We start from the raw sequence: 13,169 nt of genomic DNA, 5'->3' as shown, positions 1-13,169 counted from the left end.
TCGATAAGATGACTGTAGTTTAAACCAGACAAAACGTGAAACAGCTAGAACAAGGCAAAATAGAAACGAAGTTGAATCAAACAGAATATGATTGTTAGGACCGAACCAAAAAGTGAAAAAAAAGAAATATAACAGTACTCCTTTTGCATTTGTCTATTGTCCTTGTTATTTAGACCCATGGTCAGTAGTTTTGGTCCATTTTTAGTGTTTACCCGAAGCAACGCCGAGGGCCTGTGCAACCAGATTTGGAACAAAACCTGACATAGAAACCTTCATCAAGGTCAACCCACTGAATGACATTTTAATTAGTATAGCGTTACAAAATCAACGTCATTATTTAGCATAAGCAATGTTTGATTTATGTAATTCATTGAAAACATCTTATGCCATGCCACATCAAATTAGGTTTTTTTGCAAGTAATATTGGTTTATACACGACCTGCGCGGCTCTAGAACTGTTTAAGCTTTGTACACAACCTGTATAAAGACTGCTTTATAATGAAGTGGCATAGTCTGTTTTCAGTGTATTGCATCAATAGAATGTATTAATTATAATGTAATACAAAATGCAATAGAACAGCTTACATGAAAGCGATGCCCCAATGGACCTGGTTAAAGCTGCTGGCGACCCCAGTAAGGGAAAGCCCTATGAGGGCGATGGTCGGGGCGATTGTCAATGGACCTATGTACTTCAGCAAGAATCCCATAATGCCTGTCCCGCCAATTACAAGCTGTGTGACTGATGCAATCATTAGGTTTCCGGATATCTTTTTAAAAAACAACAACAAAAAAAATCAATGTTTGCGTCATTTCCTTTCCATGCATTTGGAATGCTGTATGCAAATTGGGATTCTAACTAATATCTACATTATACAAAATATTCAATCTCCCATGGTTAATTTACCAACAAATATTGATATATTTATAATTTTATATCTTGAACATATTTCAAAATAGACGAATATAGCTCTGAATGTCACCAAATAAATATCCAAACGGGATTGTTGCCTGACTCCCAGCTCCCCCCCCCCCCCCCACATATTGTTTGAGATTGTTAGTTTATATAGATTATAGATATGATCTTAATAATTGTTTTATATGCAAAAATAACTTAGAGCGAAAATGCTATTTGGATTCGTCGGGTTAGGTTTTAGTACCGTTACTTGTTGACTTACCAAGAGGAGGGATAACTTTTCCTTGACTATCTATTCTGTAATGTTTGGGCTTTGTAATGAGAGAGGCAAAGAGATGTTTCTACTGACCCATTACATACATATTACAACTGACCCACTTTTCAGACATATATCCATCATCCTATATATCATCAGTATCGCTGATACCTAGGTTGCTGATTCAGCATCGGGAACGTTTATATTACTATATACCACTGATTTCAAACTTAAAATTGACATGTTTAAACTGAAATTCAGTTCAGTATGTTACGAGCTAGCCATAATGACAATAATAAAGTTACTAAACACTTAAATTCACAGAATATGCATGTTATAGGCGTATTCACTTTGCTTTTTGATTGTCTGATACTGAACAAAAATGGTCAGCATAGAACTGGGCAAAGTAGGCTTACAGTTCTCATGGTTTTTTTGGGGGGTCTTAATTGATGTAGCTGAATGACCATCTGATGAGGTACACGTTATTATTTTTAACAATCTTGATCTACACAAACAGTTTACAGTTACAGCATACTACACTAGTCATAAGTCAAATCTAGAACAATATATTTTGCATACACATCCTCCTGGTGGTTTCTTACTTGTGTCAATTTTCTCAATCCTATATCTGATAGTGGATTTATTTCACACACAACTCCACCTTTTTAGATTTATTGTATCATATGTCTAGTCGTCTGGTGATGGAATATGCGGGTAGTTATTTACTGTCCTAACGAATGACGAATTGCCAGTGATCCGATGGTGTTCTCTTCTAGCGGTTATTATTGGTCCTATTTTTGGAACTAAACTCTGACCACGACTTTGAAATTTGACTTCCTAGCTTTTCTAGATTGATCGGCATCGCTCTTTATCTTTTCCTTTATCCCTGTGTCGGTTTTCCCAGATTCATTGTCCGCTGCTTTAATTTCTATACTTGAGATTTCAGTTCTCATTCTTCGTCCCGTTCGCATCTCGGCGAGAGATTTGTTGACTCTTGCATGAGATGTGGCACTGTAATTGAGTAAAACGTTGTGCATTTGTTGTTTTCAATGCTTTCGTTTTGTATTAGCTGTTTTTAGTGCTTTCCTACGTGTCATTATAAACTTTTCTGCTTCATCGTTGGCTTGAGGCCATAAAGGTGTTGTTTTCTTATACTTGAATCCCATGTATTCTGAAAACTTTGCAAACTCTTTGGCAAATGAGTCGGGTCCATTATTTTCACAACTTCTGGTATTCCGAACATTGAAAATATAATGCCAAGTTGCGGGGTAACATCTTTTGCAGATGTCTAGTTAATAATTTTAACAATTGGACACATGAAGTATTCTTATGCAAATACCATTATAAAGGATACAGATGGAAGAGTTACATTGAAGTCCATGCTAATTGGACACAATTTGATCCCCTTCATGTGCTAGCTCTATTGCTTTTTTATACTCTTTTACTATTATTAATTACCTGTCATAATTTAGGACAAAACCATGTGTACCTGGAGCGATCGTGAGTTCATATCAGTCTTGAAAATATTTCCAGGGTTTTGTTTTGTTTGTAAAAATTGTTTCCAATTTCCAATCTCTATTAATTTGTTAACTTGTTGGATGTTCTGGTCCGCAAACGTAGTCAGCTGAACTTCTTCAATGACCATATCCTTGGGTAAGGCATTGACGGATATGAATTGAGCATAAACTACTATATTTTCTGAATGTTTACAGTATTCAGTTCCAGCCATGTGATGTCGTGAAATATAATCTGCTGCGTTTGTTTTATCTGTCTTGTAAACTACTTTGAAATTGCTTGTTTGTAATTTCAATCGCCATTTCTTAATTCATGCATGATGGGTATGTGTGTGTGTGTGATATTTTGTATTGTTGAGAATTACTTATAGGGTACTGTGGTCACCGATTAGCGAGAAAAAAACAGGTACAAATGGGCATGCTCATAACTCTAAACTATTGCTAATAGTTTAGCTTCCGTCTGTGAAAACCGCTTGTCTACATCTGAAAGTGTTCTACTAGCGTAGTCAAAAACTTTCCATTCTGAGCTAGGACTGACGTTTCCAAATTAATTATTTCCTTAATGATGCCAAAAGACGCTATTAATGCGTCACTTGCTAAATCTTGCTTGAGTTTCTCAAATTTGTTTTCATGTTTGTCAGTCCGGTCACATTGTTGATTTTGTCTGGTAAAGGCAGAAAGAGGCTCAACGATTGAATTAGAATCTGGGTTAAAACTTCCTACACAGCCTGTCATGCCCAGATAAACACGTGCTTCTGGCCTGCTTGATGGCATGCTGGCACATTTAATTGCTTCCACTTTCTTTGGAACTGTCGAATTTTAATCTTTGCTGAAAATAAATCCAGGGAACTCAATCTTATCTTCGTTGAATCCAAAATTCTGTGTTTGATAGTCAAACCTCCTTCCATTATGTGAATGTAGATTAAGGATTTTTTCATGTTTTTCGTAGGTGCGACAGAACATTAGAATGTCATCACTAATATTTCTTTTCGCCCTGTAGTCCTTCCAGTGCTAGTGATGATATTCCGAAAATGAGGTATTTATATATCTCCTTAATCCAATATGACTCGATAATAGTGTAATGTTCCTCGGTTTTTCGTCCAATACTAGCTGACGGTAGACTGGATTTAGATCAAGCTTAGAGAACAAGATTGCACCATCGAAATCTACTATAAGATTGTCTATCGTTGGTATGATGTGTCTCTCTCGTGTAATACCGATTCAGTGGGCATATCAACGCAGATCACGATTTCATCGGGGTTAATGGGCAACCAGAATTGCAGATACCGATAAAGTTGGTATATGTACCTATCTACCCTTCGCAATAAATTCTTCAAGTCTTTTCAGCTCTACTTAATTTTTTTCTCAAGTGTGAAATGGTATACGTCAGTAGGCTGGGTTGGTGTGAAGGTGTGTCTGTGTAGTGTTTTTATATACATGTTTTCCGATTCTTTTGAAGATATTTGTGAACTTCTAAACGGTTCTTCCGACTTGCTTTTACTGTAGCACATATTCTTGGAATTGGCTGTAACTGCATGTTTGCTTTACAGATCAATACATTTCTTTGGTTCCATAGAATGGGGAGGTCAAGATCCTATCTTTAGTCTCAACCATGGATTAAAACTTGCCAGCTATATGTAATATGGTCACTAAAAACAATGTTAAATACGTTTGTACCTGCTTTCTGCAGTTGAGACTTTTGTTTCAGCTTTGCAACTGTCTGGTCATCCATGATACTAACGCTTGATCCTGTGTCAATCAGTTTTCTATTCTTGTTGTACCTACTTCTACCAATTATTGTAGATTCTTTGGTTTAGGAGCATCGAATATTTCTCGAATTTGCAATGTGTATTCTTCATCTGAGCTCTCTGATATGCTACTCTTATTATCTTGGTTTTCTGCTAGTTTAACATTATTTTCTGTTTGAGTCTTGATCTACTGACTTAATATAAATGGTTTTTCTATTGCAGAAATTACATTATTTTCTTTTTCCTGAGCACTATCTTTCTGTGGATATTTACCATCACAAGTCTGCATGTTTGGTGTCTGTATTGTATATCGCTGCTTAAGCTTTCTCCTTGAAACATATCGTGTTTCATGGACGACTGTGTGTTGATATCATTGTTATGACGTTGGCATTCTCTCTCTCTCTCTCTCTCTCTCTCTCTCTCAGATCTTTTTGTTTCTGGTAAGGTCCTGTCGGATAATTTAATGGCACGAGCAAATGTACGAAGATATTGTTCTATATCTCAGCTAATATCTCCATTTGTTCTGTTCTAGGTTCACATTTTTATGTTTCAATCGATCCGGGCGATTATACCGAGGTTGATCATTCTTTTGGCATCAACGACCACAACTACCATCCCAACACAATCGGCATCATCGAATTCGCACGTTGCTGAAAACTGCCTTAGCTTGGTGTGGAAATCATCACTTAATTGTACACTTTGCTGTGGGATTTATTTCATGAAGTCTGTCGATTTCAAATTCGCAAATACAATCCATTTTCAATATCCATCATTTTACTGTATTCATTGAATCGACCTTGAAAATGTATTCATTCTCTTTTATTATTATTGTTAGCTAAAATTTCGTTAAGACGATTCTTTTCTTTCCGCAATATGGGGTTTTCTTTTATTGCTCGTATATAGCATGCAGTTTTAATAACCACCTTCAATATTACTTCCTGAAATATTTATTTAAATACTCTCTCTCTCTCTCTCTCTCTCTCTCTCTCTCGTTATAACAATAGACCGGATAACAGAGACGGTGTATGACGACAATAATTAACATTCCTCTTTTTAATGCCTATACTTGGGATACGAGTTACTGGTGCACTTTGCGGTCTAGACGGGGTTTACCTGAATTACAGCACTGCCAAGATATGATGAAAAAGCCACCGTCATGCAGTAAGCGCCTTTTGTTACAAACATTCGACGACCAATAAGAAAATAAGTGTACAAGAACGTTTCGTTTACTAATATAAATATTTATTGTCAAAAATAAAGATGAGAAAGACTATACAACGCCTGTATAAGATTTATATGAAAGATCTTACCTCCCTTATAATTTCTTTCCAGTAATCTGGATCTGAAAATATATTATACGTAACATGGTGGGTCTCTTGTATTTCGATATGGCTCTGTTGTAACGAAACTTCTTATCGCATGATTTGATCTCAAACTCACAATTCTTGAATAGACATTGTAGATAACTATATAATATATTAAGGCAGAATACCATTACTTTTCTAATGAATGAGCTACTATTGTATGATTTTCTTAATTGCTAAATTTCGAAATGGACAAAAACATCTAGCATGACATCTAATTTTGGCGCCTTCAGTCTGAGGTATAAAGTAATGCATATATAAGAATTCTTTTTTCGAGACCTCGTGGTCCACACATAAAATCCATAGGTTAGCTAGCGAAATATAAAGTTTATAACGGATTTAGGAAACATCTTTAAGATGCAAGCCAAGAAAGAATCTTAATTATATATGAGTATCTGGCCAAGAAAGAATCTTAATTATATATGAGTATCTGAGTTTCCGAACTACTTACTGGGCCTTAAGTAATAACCCTAAGAATTACAATATATTGAACTATTAGAGATCTAATGTGCCGTTTAGGTAAAATACAGTGGCCTTAATCAAACCAAATCAGAATTATGCCGTATATATCCGATACACACCAATATTGTATTTCCAGTTAGAAATAAAAGCAAAGATTTTTTTTTTTTAAATTTCTCAATATACGATTATCACAACAATTTCAAATGGTGTATATAAAGCTGATGAATGCCGAATATTGTGTTATTATTTCATAAAGCTTTATAGTGTTAGATGATGGAATAATTAGGGTGCAGTTTCAAATATAGAATCTAAGAACATATAGGTGGAACCGGGTTTAGATGTGCTGTCAGGAGCACTAGAAATTTAAAAAAAAAAAAAACCTCAAAGTAGAGGACGAAAGTAGAGCCCAAATGGGGCACTAGGCTAACCTCTGATATTGCCGTTAAGTATGTCAAACAAAGATATCACCTTCGAATTACTTTGTACTCTATACTATCACTAGTCATGCGTATTACTTACTAGTATTACATGATTCCATCTCCACTGCCTTCTTTTAAATTTACATTACTTAAACGTTAATTTATATGGATACTATTATCGCCAGCAGAAAATGAACATATGATTTAAATAAATGCTATAAGGGGAGAAGCTAACTCAGCGTGGCGAAACGAGGCCAGGGTGGGGTGAGTAGAGGTGCGAAGGAAAAGAAGAAATGCTGGAGAGACTTTGCGTTGGAAAACTCAGTCAGACTATGTTAGCAAATACCCAACTGTGTCCATTAATAGTACATGTAATCACAGCAGTGACAATGAGAAGTAAAATTGGGACTGACCATCTTTCCTGCATTTCCAGCGGTCCATGGCTACCATTGCAACTATTGGGGCGATAAATGTATGGGATCCGCCCTGTATGATACCCAATCTACAACAACATAAAAAGATATGTATTATATAAATCATTATGAAATTTAAGCTTAAAATTGTTCTAAATGGTAACCAATCAAAGACGTTGATTCTCAATTATAAAACTATCTTTATCTTTATTTAAACCTTTGGAATGTGTCATTGTTTGTGTCAGAAATAGTATCTTACATGCGTTAGGAAGGAAAGCAGTGATTCTGCATAAACATTTTTGGGCACTGAAGTAGCTTAAAACGGAGAAATTCCTTCCAGCGAACAGTGTCTGAATTAAACTGATCCCGCTTCTACTTGTGGAGAGTGAGATTTGACCTACACTTATTTCCATTCATATGCCAGATACACAGGTTTGCATTGCTAAATGTCAAACAGTAACATCCCTACATTAATAGCACACATATTAAAGATCACTAGATTAGATATACCTGGGTATTTTGTCATCTCGTAAAATATACTGTCTGACAAAAGTACGATACATGATGATTTCTGCCTGTTTATTTTGTGTGTATTATTCATCGAAATATCCTGTATCCCACATTTATTTGTATTCCCCTACTAATCTATTGTTTCGTAACTGTTTATCATAGTTCAGATTCATCATGTATCAAGTATATCAAATTACGTAGCATCTGCTGATTTTTTAACCTTATTGTGTTTTCATGAATATTTATCTAGTATTTTTTCTATCTTTATTTCGATTAAATCATTATTCTTTTGCAAATGTTATTAATCTCAGATTCATATTGATGTTCAAGTCTGATATTCTCGTGTTCGCTGGTCGTATTTATTGCTTCATTTCTGTGTTCAGATCTCCCTGCAACCGTAATAAGAATTGTTATAGTCTACCACAAATGTTTTAAAGTGTTTTCCATTTCTGTGTCCATTGCATCTGTTTTATTGTGTATCCTATGTCCCATTAGTTATATGCAGTTTGGAATGGCAGGTATCTCGCCTGATCTTTCCCTTACTGCATGCAATTGCTTTTTTCCCCTTGTGTTTATTTGACACTTTACAGTAGTTAAGTGGGATACTATAGGGACAATGGGACTTAGCATTAAAAAGACCCCTGGGACAATATAGGGACAATGGAAATTTAACATGGAGAAAAATCGTGGGTCACTTTAGGGACAATGGGAATTTAACATAGAGTTTGGGACTGTCTAGGGACAATGGGAATTTAACATGGGAATAGAGTTTGGGTTTGTCTAGGGACAAGGGGAATTGAACATGGGGGAATAAAGTGTGGGTCTATCTAGGGACTAGGGGAATTTAACATATGGAAATTGAACATGGTGGGTCTGTATAGCGTCAAGGGGAATTGAACATGGTGGGATTGTCTAGGGACAATGATGGTAGAGGGTCAAACACAACAGAGACAGAAACATACATACACTAGTACAAGCGTGAGATTTATATATAAAGCATTACCAAGACCTGAAATCTTGCTGGGGTGTTCAAAAATTTGCATAATTGTAATGATGCTATAAATAGCTATAATCAAGGAAATGCTCAACGACAAAATGGATGTGACTAAAAGTAACGCTAAAATGACGAAATTGTCCCAGAATTTAAAGGAAAATAAACATATCCCCGAAATTTAAGTTACAATGGTTTAGACTAAAATGGATAAAATTAGTAACTACTTACAATATCAACTTCTGTGACGATCGTGGATAAATACCTATGTATCGATAATCAGCTGAAATTCCTATGAAATCCCACTATCTATTTATAGCTCCAACTTGTGGGTTTTTCCTTTGGAAAATCCCACTATCTTTTTATAGCCTCAGCTTGAGTGACGTTCCTGTTTATGAATTCTAGTATATATGTATAGCTACAAAATGTGGAAATCTTCAAGTCGATATTTATAGTCTCAAAATTTCCAGCGTCAGTGACGTCACTGTACTGAACACTAGGGGATAAATGGTAACAGTGTTGCAAGTGGCTGACCTGAATACGCGCTACTGTAGGTAGGTAGGTAGAGTGTATCTGATAGGGATAAAGTGAGTTTTATAGGGACAAACAGAGACCAATACACACACACACACACACACACACACACACACACACACACGCGCGCGCAGACTCTCACACACACACACACACACACACACACACACACAGAGGGAAGAGGTAAAAACAAACCCCAAAATATATTATCCACACTCGGGAGGAAGAAAAAAAAACAACCAAATATACGATCTACACAACGTACGCGAACAAACACACACACACACACAACATACGCGCGCAGACTCACACACACACACACAGAGGGAAGAGGAAAAAACAAACCCCAAATATATTATCTACACTCGGGAGGAAGAAAAAAAAACAACCAAATATACGATCTACACAACGTACGCGAACAAACACACACACACACACACACAACATACGCGCGCAGACTCACACACACACACACACACACACACACACACACACACACACAGAGGGAAGAGGAAAAAACAAACACCAAATATACTATCCACACTCGGGAGGAAGAAAAAAAACAACCAAATATATGATCTACACAACGTACGCGAACAAACACACACACACACACACACACAACATACGCGCGCAGACTCACACGCACACACACAAACACAGAGGGAAGAGGAAAAAACAAACACCAAATATACTATCCACACTCGGGAGGAAGAAAAAAACAACCAAATATACGATCTACACAACGTACGCGAACAAACACACACACACACACACACAACATACGCGCGCAGACTCACACACACACACACACATACACACACACACAGAGGGAAGAGGAAAAAACAAACCCCAAATATACTATCCACACTCGGGAGGAAGAAAAAAAAACAACCAAATATACGATCTACACAACGTACGCGAACACACATACACACACACACACACACACACACACAGAGGGAAGAGGAAAAAACAAACCCCAAATATACTATCAACACAGAAGGGAGATAATACAAACCCCAAATAAACTATCCACACAAACGTACGCGAACGCATGCAAACCTCAAATATACTATCAACACAGAAGGAGATAATACAAACCCCAAAAAAACTATCCACACAAACGTACGCGAACGCATACAAACCCAAAATATACTATCCACACAACGTCGCTAACGCATACAAACTCCAAATATGCTATCCACACTCGGGAGGAAGAAGAAAAAACAACCAAATATACGATCTACACAACGTACGCGAACACACACACACACACACACACACACACACACACGGAGGGAAGAGGAAAAAACAAACCCCAAATATACTATCAACACAGAAGGGAGATAATACAAACCCCAAATAAACTATCCACACAAACGTACGCGAACGCATACAAACCCCAAATACACTATCAACACAGAAGGGAGATAATACAAACCCCAAATAAACTATCCACACAAACGTACGCGAACGCATACAAACCCCAAATACACTATCAACACAGAAGGGAGATAATACAAACCCCAAATAAACTATCCACACAAACGTACGCGAACGCATACAAACCCCAAATATACTATCCACACAACGTCGCTAACGCATATAAACCGCAAATATATTATCCACACTCGGGAGGAAGAAGAAGAAAAACAACCAAATATGCGATCTACACAACGTACGCGAACACACACACACACACACACACACACACACACACACACACACACACGCACACCACAGAGGGAAGAAGAAGAAAACCATTATACACTATCCACACGCAGTGAAGAAATAACCCTTTATATATATACTATCAACAGAGAGTGAAGAAAATAACCCATTATATTCCATCAACACAGAGTGAAGAAGAAAAAGTTGTTTGAAAGCACCTAAGCCCTCACCTGCAATGACCAACTCTGCCAAACACCTACACCCCACCCACCCCCACTCCCAACACTACAAAACCCATTTAACCCGTTATTTTATGGCATCAGTGTGTGATTTAGGAAACATCAAGACACAAAATGATGGACGAATAGACTGACTATTGTTTACGGACTTGCATGCCTAAAGAGCGTGCGTGAAGGAAAACATCCTTCCATTTCAATTCTAACTAAAACATGATCCAGAGGGATAGAGAGAGGTGAAAGAGCACAATTTCATAAAGTGTGAGTAAAAACAAAACACGCCATCCTTATTATACAATGTCAAGACCAAGAGACACTTACGTTTTCTTTCTGGTCTATTCTCTTTTAGAAGGTAGTATGAAATTTCACATCAGGGCCAACGCATCGGCTCACATTGTCAATTTTTCCATTTCCATGTTTTTACTGGCACAAGTTCTTCATCATCTTCAATTTCTTCTTCTTCTGAATCCCTCTTCTCTGTTTCGTCTTGTTTTTGTTTCTTCTCTTTTCTCGTAGGGCACTCTGAATTCCAGTGTCCTTTCTCCTGACAACGATATTAGGTATCTTGACTTTTGTCTCTCTTTCTTAGACGAAGCGGGTATTCTGGAGACAAATACCCATTTACCTTTGCAGATATAGCAAACTTCATTAGCACTTACACACTTTCGTATGACTCTCATCAAATCAACGACCAAAAGGGTAAGTTTTGTTGCCACTTTCGCATGTGAATTATGCTTTCGTATGACTTTTAGCAAATATTTGACCAGCAGGTCGATCTGTGCTGACTCTTCCATCTTCTTGATCGTTTGAGAGCGGAATGAATACTCTGACGCTAAGACACTCTCCTTATATACATGGACCTGCTGCGTATGAAACCTAGTCAAATGTAATTTTGCAATAAGATGAAACGATTTCATTGAGGAAGTAAAAAGCAATGATGTACCGTATCGCCTCACACAAAACCTGAAGTTTTAGTTCAAATCCGTGTCAGCGATTTCGAAGACGACATAACTGAGCTTTAATCAATGCTCTCCAATTATGCCACAAAACCACGAGTCCTGATTCACGCCAAAAGAAATTTCGTTCGGTCCATAAAAAATAGTATCACATCTGAGAAACGCAAAAACGAACTTCCAGAAAACTGAGAACGACGGCTTACACCTACAACGTAAATGTGTGAGTTCAAGTAGTGCGTAAAACTTAGTCAAATTAGATTTTTATAGTCAAGACGAAACGATCTCTTTTCGAACAAGAAAGCAGACACCAAGCGACAATGGCGATCCGTGTCACACAACACTTTTCAAAATGTATATTATCATTTGTTCTAGCGATATGCACGGTTAAATTAAATGTTGATGTATTTCGCAATAAGACGGACACAATTTCCATGGGATCGCCCATGGTACGATTGTTCGTGCATTAGTTTAATTTTTAAAAATATTTTTTTATATAAATCGCCTATAGGATAGACCCAGTAAAGCATGGCCATTCTCGTCACTGTCTGAATAGCTACTCAAGTCAATTCGAAGCGAACGCGGTAAGAAAATAAGTATAGCCAATGAAATGGCTTACAACGGGTGATGCATTGTTTTGTTCTAGGGCTGTGTGGCATAATAATCCCTATGTTCTTGCGTTGTTACCATTACAGTGCAGACAGACTGAAATGTGAACTTACAAGCCCTCTTTGTGTGTGTTGTACCATTTCCTCTTACCACATCAAAACAATGAGCGTCACAGTATTGGTTCGCGTTTTCAAGCTGACCATTTTTTTATATCTCACTTAAACATTTCGACATAAACACTCACATCGGTAGAGTCAGAACAGACGTGTTACAGTACTGAGAGGCATGTTATCTTTTCTTTTTCAAACTAATAAATTTGGGGTTTGTATGAAGTAAAGAACCGAAAGTACAGTGAAACTCAAGGATGATGACCCAATCTGTCTGTCTATTGATGCATGTATTTACTTAAGAAGAAATATGACCTCTAAAACACAAAGAGATACGGCAAGCATGATTAGATTAAGCACAACGATGTTTTCCTTCACGCCCGTGTAATTTAGAGTTTCAATCGTCTTTGAAGACAAACTTGGTCTCCTTTTGTAGGGCTTGAAATAATAAAAAAAACTGAAAAAT

General features: G+C 37.0%; 1 protein-coding gene across 2 annotated transcripts in view; it reads right to left on the bottom strand.

The window, feature by feature from the left end:
- Positions 1-13,169, bottom strand: part of LOC149795450 (solute carrier family 23 member 2-like) — a 73,190-nt gene that overhangs the window by 20,472 nt on the left and 39,549 nt on the right. For both annotated transcript variants that reach the window (XM_089965236.1, XM_089965237.1), the window contains 3 exons: positions 7,090-7,178; positions 5,742-5,773; positions 586-767 (listed from right to left, as the gene is read on the bottom strand). In XM_089965236.1, the coding sequence (XP_089821362.1) occupies positions 586-767; positions 5,742-5,773; positions 7,090-7,178 (303 nt within the window). The remainder of the gene's footprint in view (positions 1-585; positions 768-5,741; positions 5,774-7,089; positions 7,179-13,169) is intronic.

This window comes from Sinohyriopsis cumingii, chromosome 7 (assembly GCF_028554795.1).
Source record: "Sinohyriopsis cumingii isolate HCF-2022 chromosome 7, ASM2855479v2, whole genome shotgun sequence".
NCBI lineage: Eukaryota > Metazoa > Mollusca > Bivalvia > Unionida > Unionidae > Sinohyriopsis > Sinohyriopsis cumingii.
This window is presented reverse-complemented; position numbering and strand designations above follow the sequence as displayed.